This window comes from Melozone crissalis, unplaced genomic scaffold, assembly GCF_028551555.1.
Source record: "Melozone crissalis strain CALT ecotype California unplaced genomic scaffold, PUWL_Pcris_2 ptg000005l_1, whole genome shotgun sequence".
NCBI lineage: Eukaryota > Metazoa > Chordata > Aves > Passeriformes > Passerellidae > Melozone > Melozone crissalis.
The window spans coordinates 39,886,015-39,902,343 of NW_026535783.1; the positions used below are offsets into that span (position 1 = coordinate 39,886,015).

Genomic DNA, 16,329 nt, shown 5'->3' on the forward strand with positions numbered 1-16,329 from the left:
CAGTGAATGTGCAATGGCAAATGTAAATCTAGTTTCTCTTTGTGGTGCACAGAATCAACTGGAACTATGCAAAAAGGGTTTTTTTGCATATGAGAAATAACATCCATAGCTTGCTGAACAGTTGCGCACTGCCAGAAGTCTTACTCTGAAAATGCAAGGGATGCCGTAAAGTACAGGCATACCCGTCTTGTGTCATTTGTCTGTCTAATGTTTTGGAGTTTAGCTGTCATTGTGATGCCTTTAAAAAGACCATTAAGTCTGAACTGAGCTTTTGTCTGAGATTCAGTCTTCTGAGATAAAGGAAGACCACTTTCAGTAAAAACAAATAAAACCTGTGGCTTGACTGTGTGCATGCACATCCTTATTCAAGGCCTGGATTTTTCTTCTGCAATGGACGCTTTCCATTTTGAAATGTTTTCAGTGTCATTTTTCTGCAGTGCAGTGGCTCATTTCTCTCCTAGTTTTACAGGGCAGACACTGAAGGGGCTGGCTGTGTAATATATGATGCATCGCAGCTGGGTGATTATTCTGTATTATATTTTAAGCTGTGGTGTTGGAAAGATTTCAGGTTATATCATGTAAGATAAAAGTGATCAGTTTTAACTGGAAATTTGGTAAAAAAGGGTCTCTGAGCAGTGTCACAGAAATGACTATACCTGTACTATATAGTAATATATTGTGTTTTCCTGTAAAACTTAATTTCTTGATGGGAAGCTAAATATTTAGCTATGTAATTCATAGTGGACAAAACATTTTGTTAAATCTACATGAACAAGATGCAAGAGATCTGGAGTCTAGTTCATTTTGAAAACCTCAGTTTCAACTGCTAATCTTACTGCATACTGCGACAGAAAGGTCTTCCATAAGTATTTTATGTGTTATTTGAATCAGGGCTATGGACTGCTAGTTGATCTGAATTAAATGCTTTTGCTGAATAAGGATTTTTCCAGAAAATCAGAATGAGCTGTTAAATCAGTGAAACGTGAAGGGATTCTACCACTCTGGACCTTTTAATATTTTTTTCCTTTTTAAAGAAAAATTGTCATCATTTAAAATATGTTAATTTCATACTAATTCTCCCAAAATATTAGAATATGCAAATTATTTTTAAACCTGTGTTTTAGTTGGGTATTTCACATTTTAATTTAAATATTTATGTGCTATGTGTTTTTCTAATTGGTTTCTGTGTGCAACAGGCCCCAGGCATGGAAGAGCTGATATGGGAACAGTACACAGTGACCTTACAAAAGGTGAGTGAGTGCCTGTTATATTTTTAGTTTTCAAATATTCAAGTACTGGTTTACTCTAAGTATGTTTTGCAATAGATGTCATTATCATGTCTGAGTCTAGAATAGGATTAATTAATTGTTCAGATCAGTTACAGTTTTTATTTTAAAGCTTAGTTGCTACTCATACAGTAGTTTAACTCTTTAATGTTAGAAGTAAATTCAATTAACAATTTAAGTGCCTTATTTGCTGCTGTTTGGTCTTTCTAATGTCAGTGTGATATACCACATGTCAGCAACATAGCTAAATTCATTATTGGAGAGCCTTAAAAATAAAGCAGATGGTTCTATCAAGCAGGTTGTGGTTGATGTCCAGGCTTTGTAATAATCACTGAACAGGATTCCACTGATTTAATTTTGTAAGGTACTTTAATATAAACTGGTGTAGAAGCCAGTAGAAAAGCACTGTCATTAAAACTTATTAAAAGGTGGACTATAAGTGTCACTTTAAAAGTTGTCTTTTTTGAGAAAAGAGGAAGTGTCTCATAAAGTGGAGTCCTTTTGTATTAAAGAAAATAGAGCACTTGTGCCTGTGTCCTTTTGTAGCTGGGCTGCTACACCACAGTAGCAGGTATGCACTTTGGCTACAGTAATGGTAGTTTTCCCAGCTGTTCTGATGGTCTGTGTTCAGTGAGCAGCCTGCACTGAGCTGCTCAAGTTTTTCACATCTTCTGCAATGAACTGACCCTGATGACCCAAAAGAGGTTGGTTTTAGGTTACAGAGGTAGACAGGAAAAACAATGCAGAAGAAGATCCTAGTTCCTGTAATTTCTAGCATTTCAGATCTCTGATATTGTGTAAGTTAGCATTACTTCTTTACCACAGAGGCAGTCTTAGGCTACTTAGATGGTGAAGGGCTACTGAACTTGCTGTATCAGCCACTACCATTAATTTTACCATTACTTTGAATCTGTTGTTTTGGTGTAAAACATCAAACTGCTTCCTATAAAACTAAGCTGTAGCAAGTAAAGTGCTGTTTTAAAAGAAAACCACATTGCTTTTTTCCTCTTCAAAGAAATAATCAGTTACTATCAACATCAGTGGAACGTGAGGTGACACATGATGAACTACACATGCTGATTGGGTGTTGGGGGGAAAGCGTGAGTTTAATTTGATGTATTACTTTGCCACTATGTTAAAACGTTTTGTTCAAATGTAGCATAATTTGTAATTTTTAGTGATATGATGTGTATATTAAATAGCAGATAAAATTAAGTTTGTGTGGTTTTATGCTCCCCTTGCTGTCAGCGTTTCAGTTATGCTAACAGCTCTCAGGTTTGGTGCTATTGACGTGTTTCCTTGGCATTCTGTGAAGCATTTCTTTGGTTTTATGAATGTTATCTTAAGACTGCTATGGATCTGTTATTTCTATGATGACAGGTTTGACATAATTAACATATTTAAAATAGTTGATTGTGACAGAGGATGATTATATAGACAATGCACAAGTTCACTAATTGCTCTTTGTAATCAACCACGATCTTGTTATTTTGATTGAGGAACTACTGAGTAATCATAATGAAGATGAGATCCTGGGCAAACAATTCTGCTTTCCCAGGCATCACTAACTAAATAGATCTACCTAACAATGAATTTGGTAGAAATAACCCATGGGATGGTGAAGCAAAATGCAGGCAAATTTTATTTTCTTTACTTAATTACTAGCAATCATAAGGCTGTAGAGGTTTTGGAAGACAGGAACTTGTCATCTTGATACATGGATGTGTAAATCTAATCTTTCTTAAATCTAGAAGTACTGTGTGGTTTTGCAACACTATGCATGCAGCTATCATATTTTGATATCTACTTAAGAGCACATCGCTAGAACACTCATGCTCCTCTTATTTCTTCCTGACAAAATTCCTGTCAATGTATTCAAGTTTTGTTGTGTTTGGTTTTTTTGTAAAGGATTCAAAACGAGGATTTGGGATTGCAGTTTCTGGCGGCAGAGATAACCCTCATTTTGAAAATGGTGAAACATCGATAGTAATTTCGGATGTTCTCCCAGGTGGTCCAGCAGATGGATTACTTCAGTAAGCACATTTTTCTTTGTCTGGCATTTTGAGGGGTATGGCTGTAGAATAAAACCTTTAGACAGATGTGGTTGAAATTCTGGTGATTTAATCACCTCAAGACTTGACGCCCTCTTGAATATCTAGGTGTCCCTAAAAAAAAAACTCAAAACAACTTAACAAGTAAACCCTACATAGAGGTGTTCGTTGCTGTTGGTAAAGACATTACATTTCAGTGGTGGTGTTGAGAAGTCTTTAACAGTTATGTATGTTTCTTTCAAGATTGCATTTCATTTAAAGAAACAGCAGAAAAACTTAATGTCTTAAAACATCCTCCTTGTTCCTCCTCCAGTAAACACATTTCATGATCAATCATTAGTTTCCAAGAATGACTTCAAGTCAGCCCAAATAAGGTTTGCTAAATGTTTCATTTTATCTGAAAGAAAAAATTATGGAAATAAAGAGTTTCTGTTGTCTTTCTGATAACTTCGTCCTTGGTGAGGCAGCATCTGTCATGTACAAACAGTTTATCTGTAGGCTGAGAGTTTGTGTCCTAGATCAGTTTTTCATCCTTTGATCTGAAATACCTGATGATGACTAGACGATTTGGAAGAATACCAAATAATTGTGCAGCAATAATAAATCAAGAGATTAGATTCTGTCCCTTTTGCCATGCATTTATTTTTGGTCAGAAAATGAAATGGCTGATATGGGAGTTGTTGTTAAGTCACTAAATAAAAGGGTAATTGTAAAGCATGTAACAAATAATTTTTAACAGAAGTGCCCAAATTCTACATTTTATAGCAGTGGCCCCTGCAGACCATCACTGTTATCCATCCTGTTCCGTAATCACCTGTGATTTGGGAATGAAATCATGTCCAGAAATTATGAAAGATCATAGGTAAATTGATGATGGCAAGGGAATACCAAGATATTTGGGCACTTTCAGAGAAAACACATTCTGAAGAAAAATGAAGGTAAAGCTTTTCCTCCAAATCAAGGAATATAAGTTTAACCTTCAGAGTGGATGGGTAAAACCATCCTGTCATCTTTTGCAGGGTAAAATGAGCACATGTAGATGGACCTCTTGGCATAATATTGCAACATTAAGTTCAATACTAGCTTTGGATGTATGGACTATCCAGAGAGCTATTTTAATTCCTGTATATAAACCTGGATGAAACTGATACTGAAATATAGCATGCTGTTCTGGCATACTCTTCACTAAAAGAAATTGGAAGGGTATGAAAAGAGGCACAAAAATCATATAGGAGTTAGAGTGCCTTACAAATGGAGGCTTAGAGTATATAATCTTCTTATTTGGACAGAAGATTGTGATGTGATTTGATTATAATGACGATAAAATAGTTGGTACCAAAGATTTCTTTCATCTAGCAGAAAATGGCAAAATAATTTGTTGAGGTAATACTCTGATTGTAACTGGGTAGTCACCAGAAAAAACTAATATCAGGAGCATGAGGAGTGGTAATTTGGTTTTTTTTAAATCTTCTTCACTTTCGGCATTGAAGTGTGTTTATGAAAATTATGGGGTTAAATTAATCAGTGTTATGGGGCTATTTCATAGGGGTTAGGTGAGTTAGGTGTTAGTGGTCTGTTTGATATGCAGGAGGTCTGAACAGAAAAGTTAGTAATCTCAGTTGGCCTATGTTTAGGGCAAGGAGGACTTCTTCTGTATTATTGTTTTGTTGGGTTGTTTTTTTTTTCCTCCCAATCACCTTCCTACAGAGTAAATGTGTTCGAAACACCAGACTTTAAGAAAACTGTACTGTAGTTGTACTTGTCAATATTTGCCTAAATACTGGTATGGCTGCAGCAGTTTGAAGCGTTTGTGAAATTCTTATGTGAAAGAAGTCTAGCACTTCTAGGTGTAAAAAACTAGGAGTCCTGAAAAATCAAAATAAAAAAGTTTCAAAACTCATCACAAATGTTCTTTAGAAAACATTATGGCAAGGTAGTTAAGCAGAACACAGTATATACACAAAGACAGTGCTGCTCAATGTCTACTTTTTAGATGTACGGAAAGTTGCTTCTGGTATTCAGATATTGTAGAATTAATATAGCAAACACAGTTGTAAAGCAAAACTCCCTGTTAAACTGAATTCAATCCATAGGTTTCCTCTGTCAAAAAAAAAAAAAAAAAGGAACAAAAGAAGAAATTTTGCTCTGCTGTTTTCATGAAGACTCCTCTTAAATCTTCTCTTTCCTTTTTTATCTCCCTTCCCATTTCCAGAGAAAACGACCGAGTGGTCATAGTTAATGGGACCCCGATGGAAAATGTTCTACATTCTTTTGCAGTTCAACAGCTTAGGAAAAGTGGAAAGGTGGCAACCATTGTAAGTAAATTCCAAATATATTCAGTGTACAGTGGTATGTAACCAGTCAGGATTTTGGTTTTCTTCTATAAAGAGTATAAAGGCAAAAGCAAAGCAGTCCTTTGCCATATACGAAGTACAAAACAAACAAAACAAAGACATACTTTCTGCAGGTGAAACAAATGGAAATTAATCAACAGTATGACAAAGTTACCTTGTTGAATAACTGAGAATAAAATGTTCATTTTATAATGTGGTATAAATGTTTTATAACGAGTGGTACAAAATAGAAGTTACATGAGGCAAATTATGTTCTGCATACACAGATCTTGTCCAATAATAAATAGAATGTTGTTCTTCCTTCTTTTTGTCCCCAGCATATATTTGAAACATGAAGAATATTCATCTGTTCAGTTTCACATTCTGATCTTTGATAGGAGTTTGTTTGTTTGTTTGTTTTCTGTTGTACTGTACAGGTAGTGAAAAGACCAAGGAAAGTGCAGGCTGCTGTGCTGCAGAGAAGCCCCTCTCTTGACTATGAGGACAGAGCTTTGGATGTAATGGATGACCATGCAGAATTTGATGGCAAAAGTGCTCGAAGTGGCTACAGTGAGAGAAGCTGGCACAGTGGGAATGGAGGGCGCAGCCAAAGCTGGGGAAACAACCTGGATCAGAGCTATAGAGAAGAGCACGACCGAGGGCGAAGCAGAGACCGCGGCAGGGAATGCAGCTACAGCCGTGACCGAAGTCGTGGTAGGAGCGTGGACAGGAGCTTGGATCGAGACTATAGAAGAGATCGGAGCAGGGGAAGGAGCATCGACAGGGATGCTGGCTATGAGCGGGACTACAGAGGAGACTACAGCCCACCCAGTTACAGTCATGGATCTTTATCTGATCCTAGATATGGGAGGGAAATGAGGAGTCGTAGTCGGGACAGGCTTCGTTCCCGCAGTCCTTCGCCTGAAATACACCGCCAACATGAGTACCTAGGACCGCAGGATCAGAATGCACCAATCAGTGTTCTCTTAACAAAAGGCAGACATAATGAAGGTGGGTATAACAGGGGAGGAGAGAAGTCAACTTCCAGTACAGCATGGGTTTTGGTGGGGAAAAGAGAAGAACTGAATTACTTTCTACTTTCGCAGGTTAAGCGTTGACTTTTTAAACTGATGGTTTAAGTTGTTCTTTCATTCCTTCTGGCTGATTTGGGATGCTTTTTGCGCAGAACCTTAGAACAAACCTTGAACTTCACCTTTGAACAAAGATTTGTTCACTCACATAATTTCAATCTTTTCAAGCCATTGTGTCCATAGTTTTCCATTTTCTCTGCCCTTTTCTCCTGGTTCTGAGGGAAAACATGGATCTGATCACGATTCAGATTACATTTGGCACATCTACAAAAAAGTTAGCTAGAAAGGGTAAAGAGTAGACTCTGCCTTTAGTAATACGGTTTGTTTGCGTCTGGTAGTTAAAGAATACAGAAATAGCAGCAGCTGAAATACTGAAATGGCAGTATTTCAGCCTTTCTTTGCTGAGTATTGAAGTGTGCAAATGAAAGCCAAAAGCCTGACCTTTTTTCACTGTGAAATAAGGACTTGTGCTGGAAAGCATATATGAGATTATGTTGTACATAATTTTCTGTTTGGGGTTTTTTTGGCGGGGGGGAGTGGTGGTTTATTTCTGGAGGGGTTGGATGTGGTTGTTGGGTTTTTTCTGAATCCACCCTGTTGTAATTTTGACACTTTTTTTGCTCATTAAATTTTGTATGCAGGAGCTAATCTCTTTTTTTTATTGGCTCTAGCAGCAGTCCATTTTTCTCCTTCCTCTTCTTCCTCTGCATGTAATGTTTCCACTTGTAAAGATAATGCAGATATGTATGCAATTAAGGAGAAATATAAGCTCCATTTGTTAACTTTTGTGTTTAGCTATACCGTAATAATCTCTGCCATTCATATGGATACTTTACAGACTTGCTGAAATATGGTGATCTTTTAAAGCAGGACAACATTCTGTTGTTCTAGGATGCGTGTTTTTTAGGGATGTTGCCTTTCTTTTTAAGTAGCAAATATACTGACCCAAGTAACTTAGATCACAGGGAAAGAAGGGGGCAGGGAAGGAATAAAGGAATAAAGGAATAAAAAAATTCCTTTGCTTGAAACAATGAAAGCATTTCCTGGAGTACAGATAGGACAGGGTCAGCATGCAGCAACTGATGAAAATAAATATTTCTGTTAGTGCTTTTAGACCCTTTTCCTCCTCTATGCCGTGCAAAATACGAATCGGAGAAGCTAATCTAGTACATTTATAAGCAGCTCCAGAACAAAGGCATTGTTTTGCTGTTGAAGGTGCAGACCAGTCGTCCAACTGTAATTGGATTTGGGATATTGTTTGTTCAATAGTAATGGCAGCACAGGTATCAGAGACTCAGCTTAGGGTGAAGTGGGTTTACTAGGCCTACTTTTTTTTCATTCTTTTTTTTTCTTTTTTTTTTTTCTCTCATGGTATAATGGTGTTTGATGCATGAAACACTGTGTAGTTTTTAAAACAATGCATCCTTGCTCATCTTTTAAGCTACAGTGAATTATCTTCTTGGTTCCAGAGTATGGACTCCGTCTTGGAAGTCAGATCTTCATAAAAGAAATGACCCGTACTGGCCTAGCAACCAAAGATGGCAACCTTCATGAAGGAGATATCATTCTCAAGGTCTGTTCTGGTTTTACTGCTAGCAGTTTGGCAGGCACTGGCTATAGTGGTTATTCTGAACTAAGTCATGTTATAGTCAAGTTCACTATTAAACTTGAGCACAATGCAGACTTGTTTGTTATTGTTGTCTTTTTGTATCCAGATCAATGGTACAGTGACAGAGAACATGTCTTTAGCTGATGCCCGGAAATTGATTGAGAAATCACGTGGGAAACTCCAGCTGGTTGTTCTCAGGGACCGAAAGCAGACACTGCTCAACATTCCTTGCTTGAATGACAGTGACTCAGAAATGGATGGTGAGGTTTAATGTGGATCCAAACTTCTGGATTCTGTGCAAGGACAAAAAGGAGCTTATATCGTTTTGCTGTGGTAGAGTGGTATTAGGTTCTTTAAGAAAAACAATGAAAAGCAAACAAACCTAAGTAATACTCAGCAACCCTTCCTTTAGGTGAAAATAATTTTACAGTAACCATATAGTTATATTTTAGGAAGGGGCAGACATAGAAGGACCAATGTTGGTCTGGCAAAATCTGGCAAAATTCTTGGAGCAAGCAAATCAGGTGCATTAATAAAAATTTTTAAAACAAGTGCTTTGGACTGGTCTCTCCTTCTGAAGACATTAACATTCATGGCAGCATTCAAATGGAGGGAAGAAATGTCAGGACAAGAGGAAATTAAGTGACCCTGGATGACTGATTTCTGTTCCCAGCACCTGTTCTATTTAAGTGTGTGAGCTGTATCTCTCAGCTTGAGCTTGCTTTGGGAAGAGCTCAGAATGTTTGGGAGAGCGGGATGTGGAACATGATACTTGCTTTTCTGGTATCAGAATATGGGGTGGAACTTCCTGTAGGTTCAACTGTGAAGTCTGAGGTGCATTTCAAATCCAAGGGCCACTCTTGTTTCCTTTGCTGCTAAAGGGCAGTGATGTGGTGCTTGTTGATATGAAGATGGTCTTTGGTTTGGAAACCTCCATGACATTTCAAATCAAAGCCTGCTAGCACTAGCTAATGCATGTGGTATGTGTGGTATGCTCAAAGTAGTTATTGATGTGAGTGTGTTTGTTAAAAGTTGTGTGAAACTTTCTTGAAATATTTTGGGAGGGTGGAGGGGTGGAAGCACTAAAAGGCACTTTTTGAATCTTTGTCAAATCCAACTTGAGATGAGAGTGGGCTGAAATGTTCAGTGTATCCTCTATCTGAAAACTTCGTAAATACATAGGCTGATCAGGTGAGCAGATAACTTAAACAAATCCCGCATGTCTTCATTTGCATTTCATATCTTTACAGATATTTCTGAAATAGAGTCAAACAGATCATTCTCCCCTCAAGATGACAGATCACATCATTCTGATCTCGATTCACATTCATCCAATGAAAAACTGAAAGAGAAACCAAAGTAAGAAATGTTCTCTAGTTCATTTTCCTCTTGCTTATCAAAGAAGTTATTCAAATATATGCATTCTTACCTGATTTCATTTCTGATTTCTTCCTTTTAGTGCAAAAGAGGATCCCTCCAGTAGGATGTCCAGAATGGGAGCAATGCCTACTCCATTCAAATCAACTGGTGACATTGCTGCTCCTGCTCTTACAGCTGTGGACTCAAACAAAGAACCGAAGTACCAAGATGACCCAGCAGGTCAGAGCCTGAAGGTTTTGGTTGCTTTTTTCTTCCCCTGGCCACAGAATGTCCATTCCCTGAACCATGTTGACAAAACTGTTATGCTCTTCATGTCAGCCCCACCCTTACACACAGAAGTAGTTTCTTTCCTGCACCACTTTGCTTTGTGGTGCAGGGAAGAAACACCTGATAGTTTTTTGACCGTAGTTGTTTATTAGACCTACCACCTGAAAAAAGCAAATACTCTCTTAAAACATCTGCTGTTAGACTGTTACCCTAAGTAGACAAATGAAGTCTGATCTAGCTTGCTTTAAAGAGTTGTGTATCCCTTCCTTGAACTTTTTTTCTTTTTCAAGAATTTAAAAAAAGAGAAATAAATTAATTTTAGTCAGACATGTTTGATTTTTGAACCTGTATTAATCTTTGGCATGGAAGGTTTGATTGCTATCTGATATCTAAAAATTCCTGCCATTTATAAGCTTTTCAATATCTCAGTAACTTTTATTATATTTTTCTTTTTACATTTAGTGCCTCAGCCAAAAGCAGTTACACGAACAATTCTCAAACCCAGCCCAGAAGATGAAGCAATATATGGGTAAGGTGGTACTTGCTGAGTTCTTTTGCATTCTGTATTCTCCAGTGACCAGTGCATGATTCTTGGCTGCATGGGTTTGTGTTCTTTCTCCCATTTGGAGTGATACTCCCTTTATAGCTTAATGCCAAGAAGAGGTGACATGGCTTCTAACTGATGATATTTGAGATCAACTTAGTTTTAGAAATATATGCCTGGAACTTACCTGGAAGGTATTGAACACCCTGTATTTCTGGGCTTGAATGGAAATATATGCAAGAGTTTTGTTTTATTTTATTTTTTATTAATAGGAAATCAGCTTACATGTTTTCTTTTGAGAGTTTACAAATACAGAAATTGAAGGAATCGGAGTGTTGGAATTACAAGGAGAAGCCTTAAGTTTTGAAAATGTTCTGTAGCTTGGTGTATTGTTTTAAATAAAACCCTTTCTGGGTTGGACCCTGCATATGTTGTCATTGATGTGCAAATTAATCAAGTGATTATTTTGGTGAAGGGGAATTTATAATACAGGCTTAGGGTATTACTGAGAATGGCTGGCAGATAAGTAGTGTCCTCTGAGTTGGAAGGTCACTCAGTCATGCAGCTTTTCTGACAGCAAAAAATCTGAGCCTACTCCAGTAGTCTCTCCCACTGCAATGTGAAGGGACTGATCGTTAACATATCAGTAAATTATACTTGAAAATATTTCTCATTACAAGAAAATTTGAAGACTTCCAACAAACATATCACATAGTAAAGAAAATAGGTATCGGTTTAATTCATATGACAATTCTTTAGATTATAGAAGAAAAAACAATGGATATGATTACTCATAACTCAGTCTGTTTTCACAAAAACTGCAGATGTTCATATGACAGAGGATACAGTAGATGGGGAGCTACTTTGGGGTCTCAGAAACAGGGACCTATTTCCCTGCTCAGTAGGTCTGTGTATGCCACTTAGTCACTATTCCTAATTATTTTTCCACTCTGAAAAATGCAAATTCTCTGCTTCCTGCCTTCACTGAAGGGTTACCTCAATAAATATAGCCTATATAAAGAAAGAAAGGATATAAGACTATTATTAATATTATATAGTTGAGGAGTTGTAATTTTTTTCTTTTGGCATCCTAAAATTGTTATTTGCTTTAATATCTGCCCTTACTTTCATTTTCTGTTTGTAAACCCTGTAGTCCTAATACAAAAATGGTGAGATTCAAGAAGGGAGACAGCGTGGGTCTACGACTGGCTGGTGGAAATGATGTAGGGATATTTATTGCTGGAATTCAAGAAGGTACCTCAGCTGATGAGGAGGGACTGCAGGAAGGAGATCAGATTCTTAAGGTATGAGTATGTGTCCCTGAAATGCAAATAACTTCTGTATATTCTCATTTGCTCTTCTTACTGGAAATATGGAATAAATTATGATCTTTGGAATCAAGTTATTGCTTTGCAAGGGTGTATATGTGGTATGAGTTCTTGAAGGAGCAGTGTATACCAAGCTTTAGTTTGTTTATAATTTTGTGGAAGGAGTAGTTTAATATTAATCAAGAAAAATGCTGCAAGATGGCACAATAAATTTTTTGTACCATGTTTCTTCCTAGACTTGGAGGGGAAAAATTAGGGCCAAAAATTCTTTCATCTTTCTCCAGTTTATTTGGGTTATGGTGATTTATTTTTCAGGTTTCTTATTTATATCATCTGTGCCCCTTAATAATTCTGCCTTTTTTCTGAAAATTCACATGGAAGGTTTATGTAATTTTCCTTCTATCTCTTTTCTCTTGCTCCTTCTAGAGGCTGTTAAAGTTGAAGAAACAATCTAGCAATGTACAACCAGAATATTTTATTTCAGGAAGATTACTGTTAATAGCTGGAATTAAATATTAACAAGAGACAATAATTTACTTTTATATATACAGATAGATTGATATAGATATATAGCTACATGTGAAAATAATAAGGGAAGAGAATATTAAGATTTTTCAGATGAAAGAAAAATCTATGGTTATTCCTTTTATTGTTGATTTATCAGTTGTTGTGGGGTTTTTTGTTATGTAGGTAAACACTCAAGACTTCAGAGGCATGGTTCGGGAAGAAGCTGTTTTGTATCTCTTAGAAATTCCCAAAGGTGAAACTGTGACAATTTTGGCTCAAAGCAAATATGAAGGTAGGTGCTTTGAAAAAAATGTGTCTATATCTATGAATATTTTAAGCTGTACTTTGTCAGTGAAACCACAAATAATCTCTCTTGTGCTTATTTTTGATAGCATTTTAGTTTATCTCCTTTTTCACTGGTTGAGAAGATAGCTGCATTCCATACATGCAATGCTGCATGTGTGATGTCTTTTTCAGAGTACTTTTCCATGTCTTTTATTATTAGCAAATAGCAACTCTTAGTCCTGTGAAGTGGTAAAGTACTGCTTTTTCCTCTGTTTTTCTGTCTGTAGCAGCTGGGAGAAGATCTGCTGTGCTTTGGCAGTCAGAAGGGATTTGATCAGCAGAAAATGGACAATTTTATTCATGAGCAGTTAAGGAGCAAGAAAAGCTTCTTGCTTTCCTTTTGGGAAACACAGCCTGCTGCAAGACTGTAGTACCATAGCTGCCTTTTGCCCTGGAGCTGTAAGGGCTGTGCACATACAAGGATGGAACACTCCTAAGAGTTTGTAGAGGAATGTAGATCTGAGTGTTTTCATCTTTCTGAGCAGGTCTTTAGAATTTCAAAGCTGTATTCACTAGAATCACAGCTTAATCTTTCTTTCAATTGTAAAAAAACATAAGCTAAAATGGAGGTCTTGTTTTAGTCTACAGAGACATCATGGCCTGTGGCAGAGGAGATTCATTCTTCATCAGGAGTCACTTTGAGTGTGACAAAGAGTCACCACAGAGCTTAGCATTCACTAGGGGCGAGATCTTTAGAGTAGTTGATACACTGTATGATGGCAAACTGGGAAACTGGCTGGCTGTGAGAATTGGAAATGAACTGGAAAAGGGCCTCATTCCAAATAAGAGCAGGTAAGGTGGCACCACACGTTCCTACCCATTGTTAGAAGTAAGATTTTTTCCCTTCACCAAGTGATTTTTGCTTCCAATGTCATACCTTTCTTTCTTTCTGTTCCCTTCTACAAGAATGAAAGAATAGTTTTGTCTTCATTTTTACAAGAATTGTGCCTATAAAAACTGCATATTTTAGAACTATGCAGTTCTAAAGGAGGAGACAGTGAGAGAGGGTGGCGTTACCTACATACCAGGTCATTGTTTAGAGCACAGACCTAGAGCTTCTGTATCAGCAATCAACCAAGCTTTGAGCAGTAGCTGCTTCAGTTCCTTTTCCAGAAAATGGGTGGTGGGTCCTATTTTTTTTAGGCCTTTGCTTTTTTCCCCCCAGCTTCTTCTTTGTATGTTCACCCTGACCAAATCAAAACAAAAGACCCAATGAAACAAAAAAACTAAACAGAAAAAAATCCTTCACCTGAGGAAGCTTGTGACTTTTTGTGCAAGAATACTCTGATGATGAATCTTTAGAAGAATTAGGTGCTTGAATTTCTTATGTATACAATTTTGGAGAGTGTTTTAAGTATTTATTCTGAGGCACGGTTTTTTTTGGAGGGTAGTTTTCTTTAGGGGATTTTTTTGTTTTGTTTTGTTTTGTTTTGCTTGGTTATGGTTTTGTGGGGTTTTTTTGTAGCTGTAGTCTGTATTTTGTGTAAAATATTGAATGAAGCACAGCAATATTTTTGCTTAAATATGCTTTCCTAATCAAAATTCATGAGAGGTAATAATACCTGTTCAAATGTATACAGTGCATAAAGCTATTAAAATTAATCAGACAAAAAGAACCCTAAAACCACAACCAGACTGTAGCTGAATTTTTAGACTGTAGCTTTTAAGTTTTGAGTATGGTTGTAATTTTATGACAGAAGAAAAAGCTCATAATTACATGATGCACACAAGTTGCAAAATACGCTTCTTGTGTGACTCCCTTGTCTGTCTCCTGGTAACCACATTTTCTCCTCTCTGTTAATTGGTCTGACCAAACCAGCCTTTGTTTCTGTGCTCTAGTGACATACTTTTGAGGCCTAATGGAGAAGAGAATAGTGACAGTAATTTCTTAGGCCTTCAGTTTTGAGTCGCCCTCTCTCACCATCTCTTTGCATTTGCATTCTTTTATTTACACTTGTGATCAGTTTAAGACCTCAGGATTCATTCCTGTGCAGCAACTTGTAGCTATGGCAGGTCAGAGCATTGTTCTGACCTGTTTGTTCCCAGGCAAAGGTACCTGAACTGGTGTGCTTTTACCTCCACTCCTTTCTATCTATCTGGCAAATTATCTGTTGCAAATTCAAAATCCGTTGTTCATCAGTGAAAGCACCGTTGCCCCCCTTGACTAGTTCTGAACTCCCTGCTTTCTCTGTCAGAGCTGAACAGATGGCCAGTGTTCAAAATGCCCAAAAAGATGGCTCAAGTGATAGGGCAGATTTCTGGAGAACACGTGGCCAGCGATCTGGAGCAAAGAAGAATCTGAGGAAGAGTCGTGAAGACCTGACAGCTATTGTATCTGTGAGCACAAAGTTCCCAGCTTACGAGCGCGTTCAGTTGCGTGAAGGTAGGTGAGACTCCTTTCAGCTGGCTGCCCATTTATTGCTGGCTGATTTAGCATCCAAATGTTTGGTCAGCTAAGAAAGTGATTTCTAACAACTTGTAACTATGTGGAATTAGAACAACGGGAAGGGATGATATTTTTCTCAGAAAGGAGACTTCTGGATGCTACTAATTATTCTATGAGAAAGCTTTTTTACCCTTTTAAATGGCTGTGGTTCTCTTGCCTCCTTTAAATGGCTGTGGTTCTCTTGCCTCCAAAATATACCTGCCAGTTTGAAGGTTTAAAATGAAAAAGGGATGAAACAGCAGGGCTTTCCTTGTTTCCTTGGATTCTTCTTGGCTAGTTCTGAAAGTACAATCCATACACCTGAGACCAACCTAACCTTGATAAACAGCACTTCAACAGTAGGTTCAGAGCAAATAGAACCCAATGATTTTCAACAGTCCAAATATAGTCATGGCTCATGTGGTCTATCTCCACGACTGTTAACTAGCTGTATTACTAGTGGTGAGCAGATGAAGCTGATTTTCTGGGTAGTAGCACATGACAGTATTCTGGAGCAAAACAAACTAGTAAAGAGTATTTTAAAGGAGATCCCAGATGCCAGGATGAAGACTTGGGGTAATGGCATTCCCCCATTAACTCTGAGGACTGTGTTTTCACTTGCTTCAACATGAGCAGTAACATAGTTTTACATTTCTTTGCTTCTTAAAGCTGCATTGCAGTAGTTTATCATTTGTGTCTTTATTCACACAAAGCCCACTGTGTCAAGGTTCATGGAGTTTTGATGGATGGAAATATAAATGAAGATCTGTACATTTTCAGATGTAAAATATTGTAAATATGATCCCTCTAGAAGGAATAAGAAAGCTGTTAATGAAAACAGTCTCTTTCTCAGCTGGTAAAAGTAGTTTTCTCTGTTATGCTGTTGTACAAACCTCTGGGAAATAGTTTTTTTAAAATATATTTTTAATAACTTCAACTTTGCATAGTAACTGAAGGTCTTGTCTTTTATATATAAACCTAGTCTTACCAGATTTTTCTTTTCTCCAAATATTTTTCTTTCAGCTGGTTTTAAGAGACCCGTGGTGATATTTGGCCCTATTGCAGATGTCGCTATGGAGAAGTTGTCAAACGACTTGCCTCACCTGTACCAGACAGCAAGTAAGTCGTCCTATAAGTGTCTTTTTCATCCTTAACTGAGAGCA

The 16,329-nt window shown here is 37.4% G+C and overlaps 1 protein-coding gene across 9 annotated transcripts in view; it reads left to right on the plus strand.

The window, feature by feature from the left end:
* The window catches only part of TJP2 (tight junction protein 2), a 77,610-nt gene that overhangs the window by 54,596 nt on the left and 6,685 nt on the right, over positions 1–16,329 (plus strand). For all 9 annotated transcript variants that reach the window (XM_054281365.1, XM_054281367.1, XM_054281404.1 and 6 more), the window contains 14 exons: positions 1,197–1,250; positions 3,195–3,319; positions 5,550–5,652; positions 6,108–6,681; positions 8,231–8,334; positions 8,477–8,630; positions 9,621–9,729; positions 9,830–9,969; positions 10,480–10,546; positions 11,715–11,865; positions 12,580–12,688; positions 13,323–13,533; positions 14,937–15,124; positions 16,190–16,285. In XM_054281365.1, the coding sequence (XP_054137340.1) occupies positions 1,197–1,250; positions 3,195–3,319; positions 5,550–5,652; positions 6,108–6,681; positions 8,231–8,334; positions 8,477–8,630; positions 9,621–9,729; positions 9,830–9,969; positions 10,480–10,546; positions 11,715–11,865; positions 12,580–12,688; positions 13,323–13,533; positions 14,937–15,124; positions 16,190–16,285 (2,185 nt within the window). The remainder of the gene's footprint in view (positions 1–1,196; positions 1,251–3,194; positions 3,320–5,549; positions 5,653–6,107; positions 6,682–8,230; positions 8,335–8,476; positions 8,631–9,620; positions 9,730–9,829; positions 9,970–10,479; positions 10,547–11,714; positions 11,866–12,579; positions 12,689–13,322; positions 13,534–14,936; positions 15,125–16,189; positions 16,286–16,329) is intronic.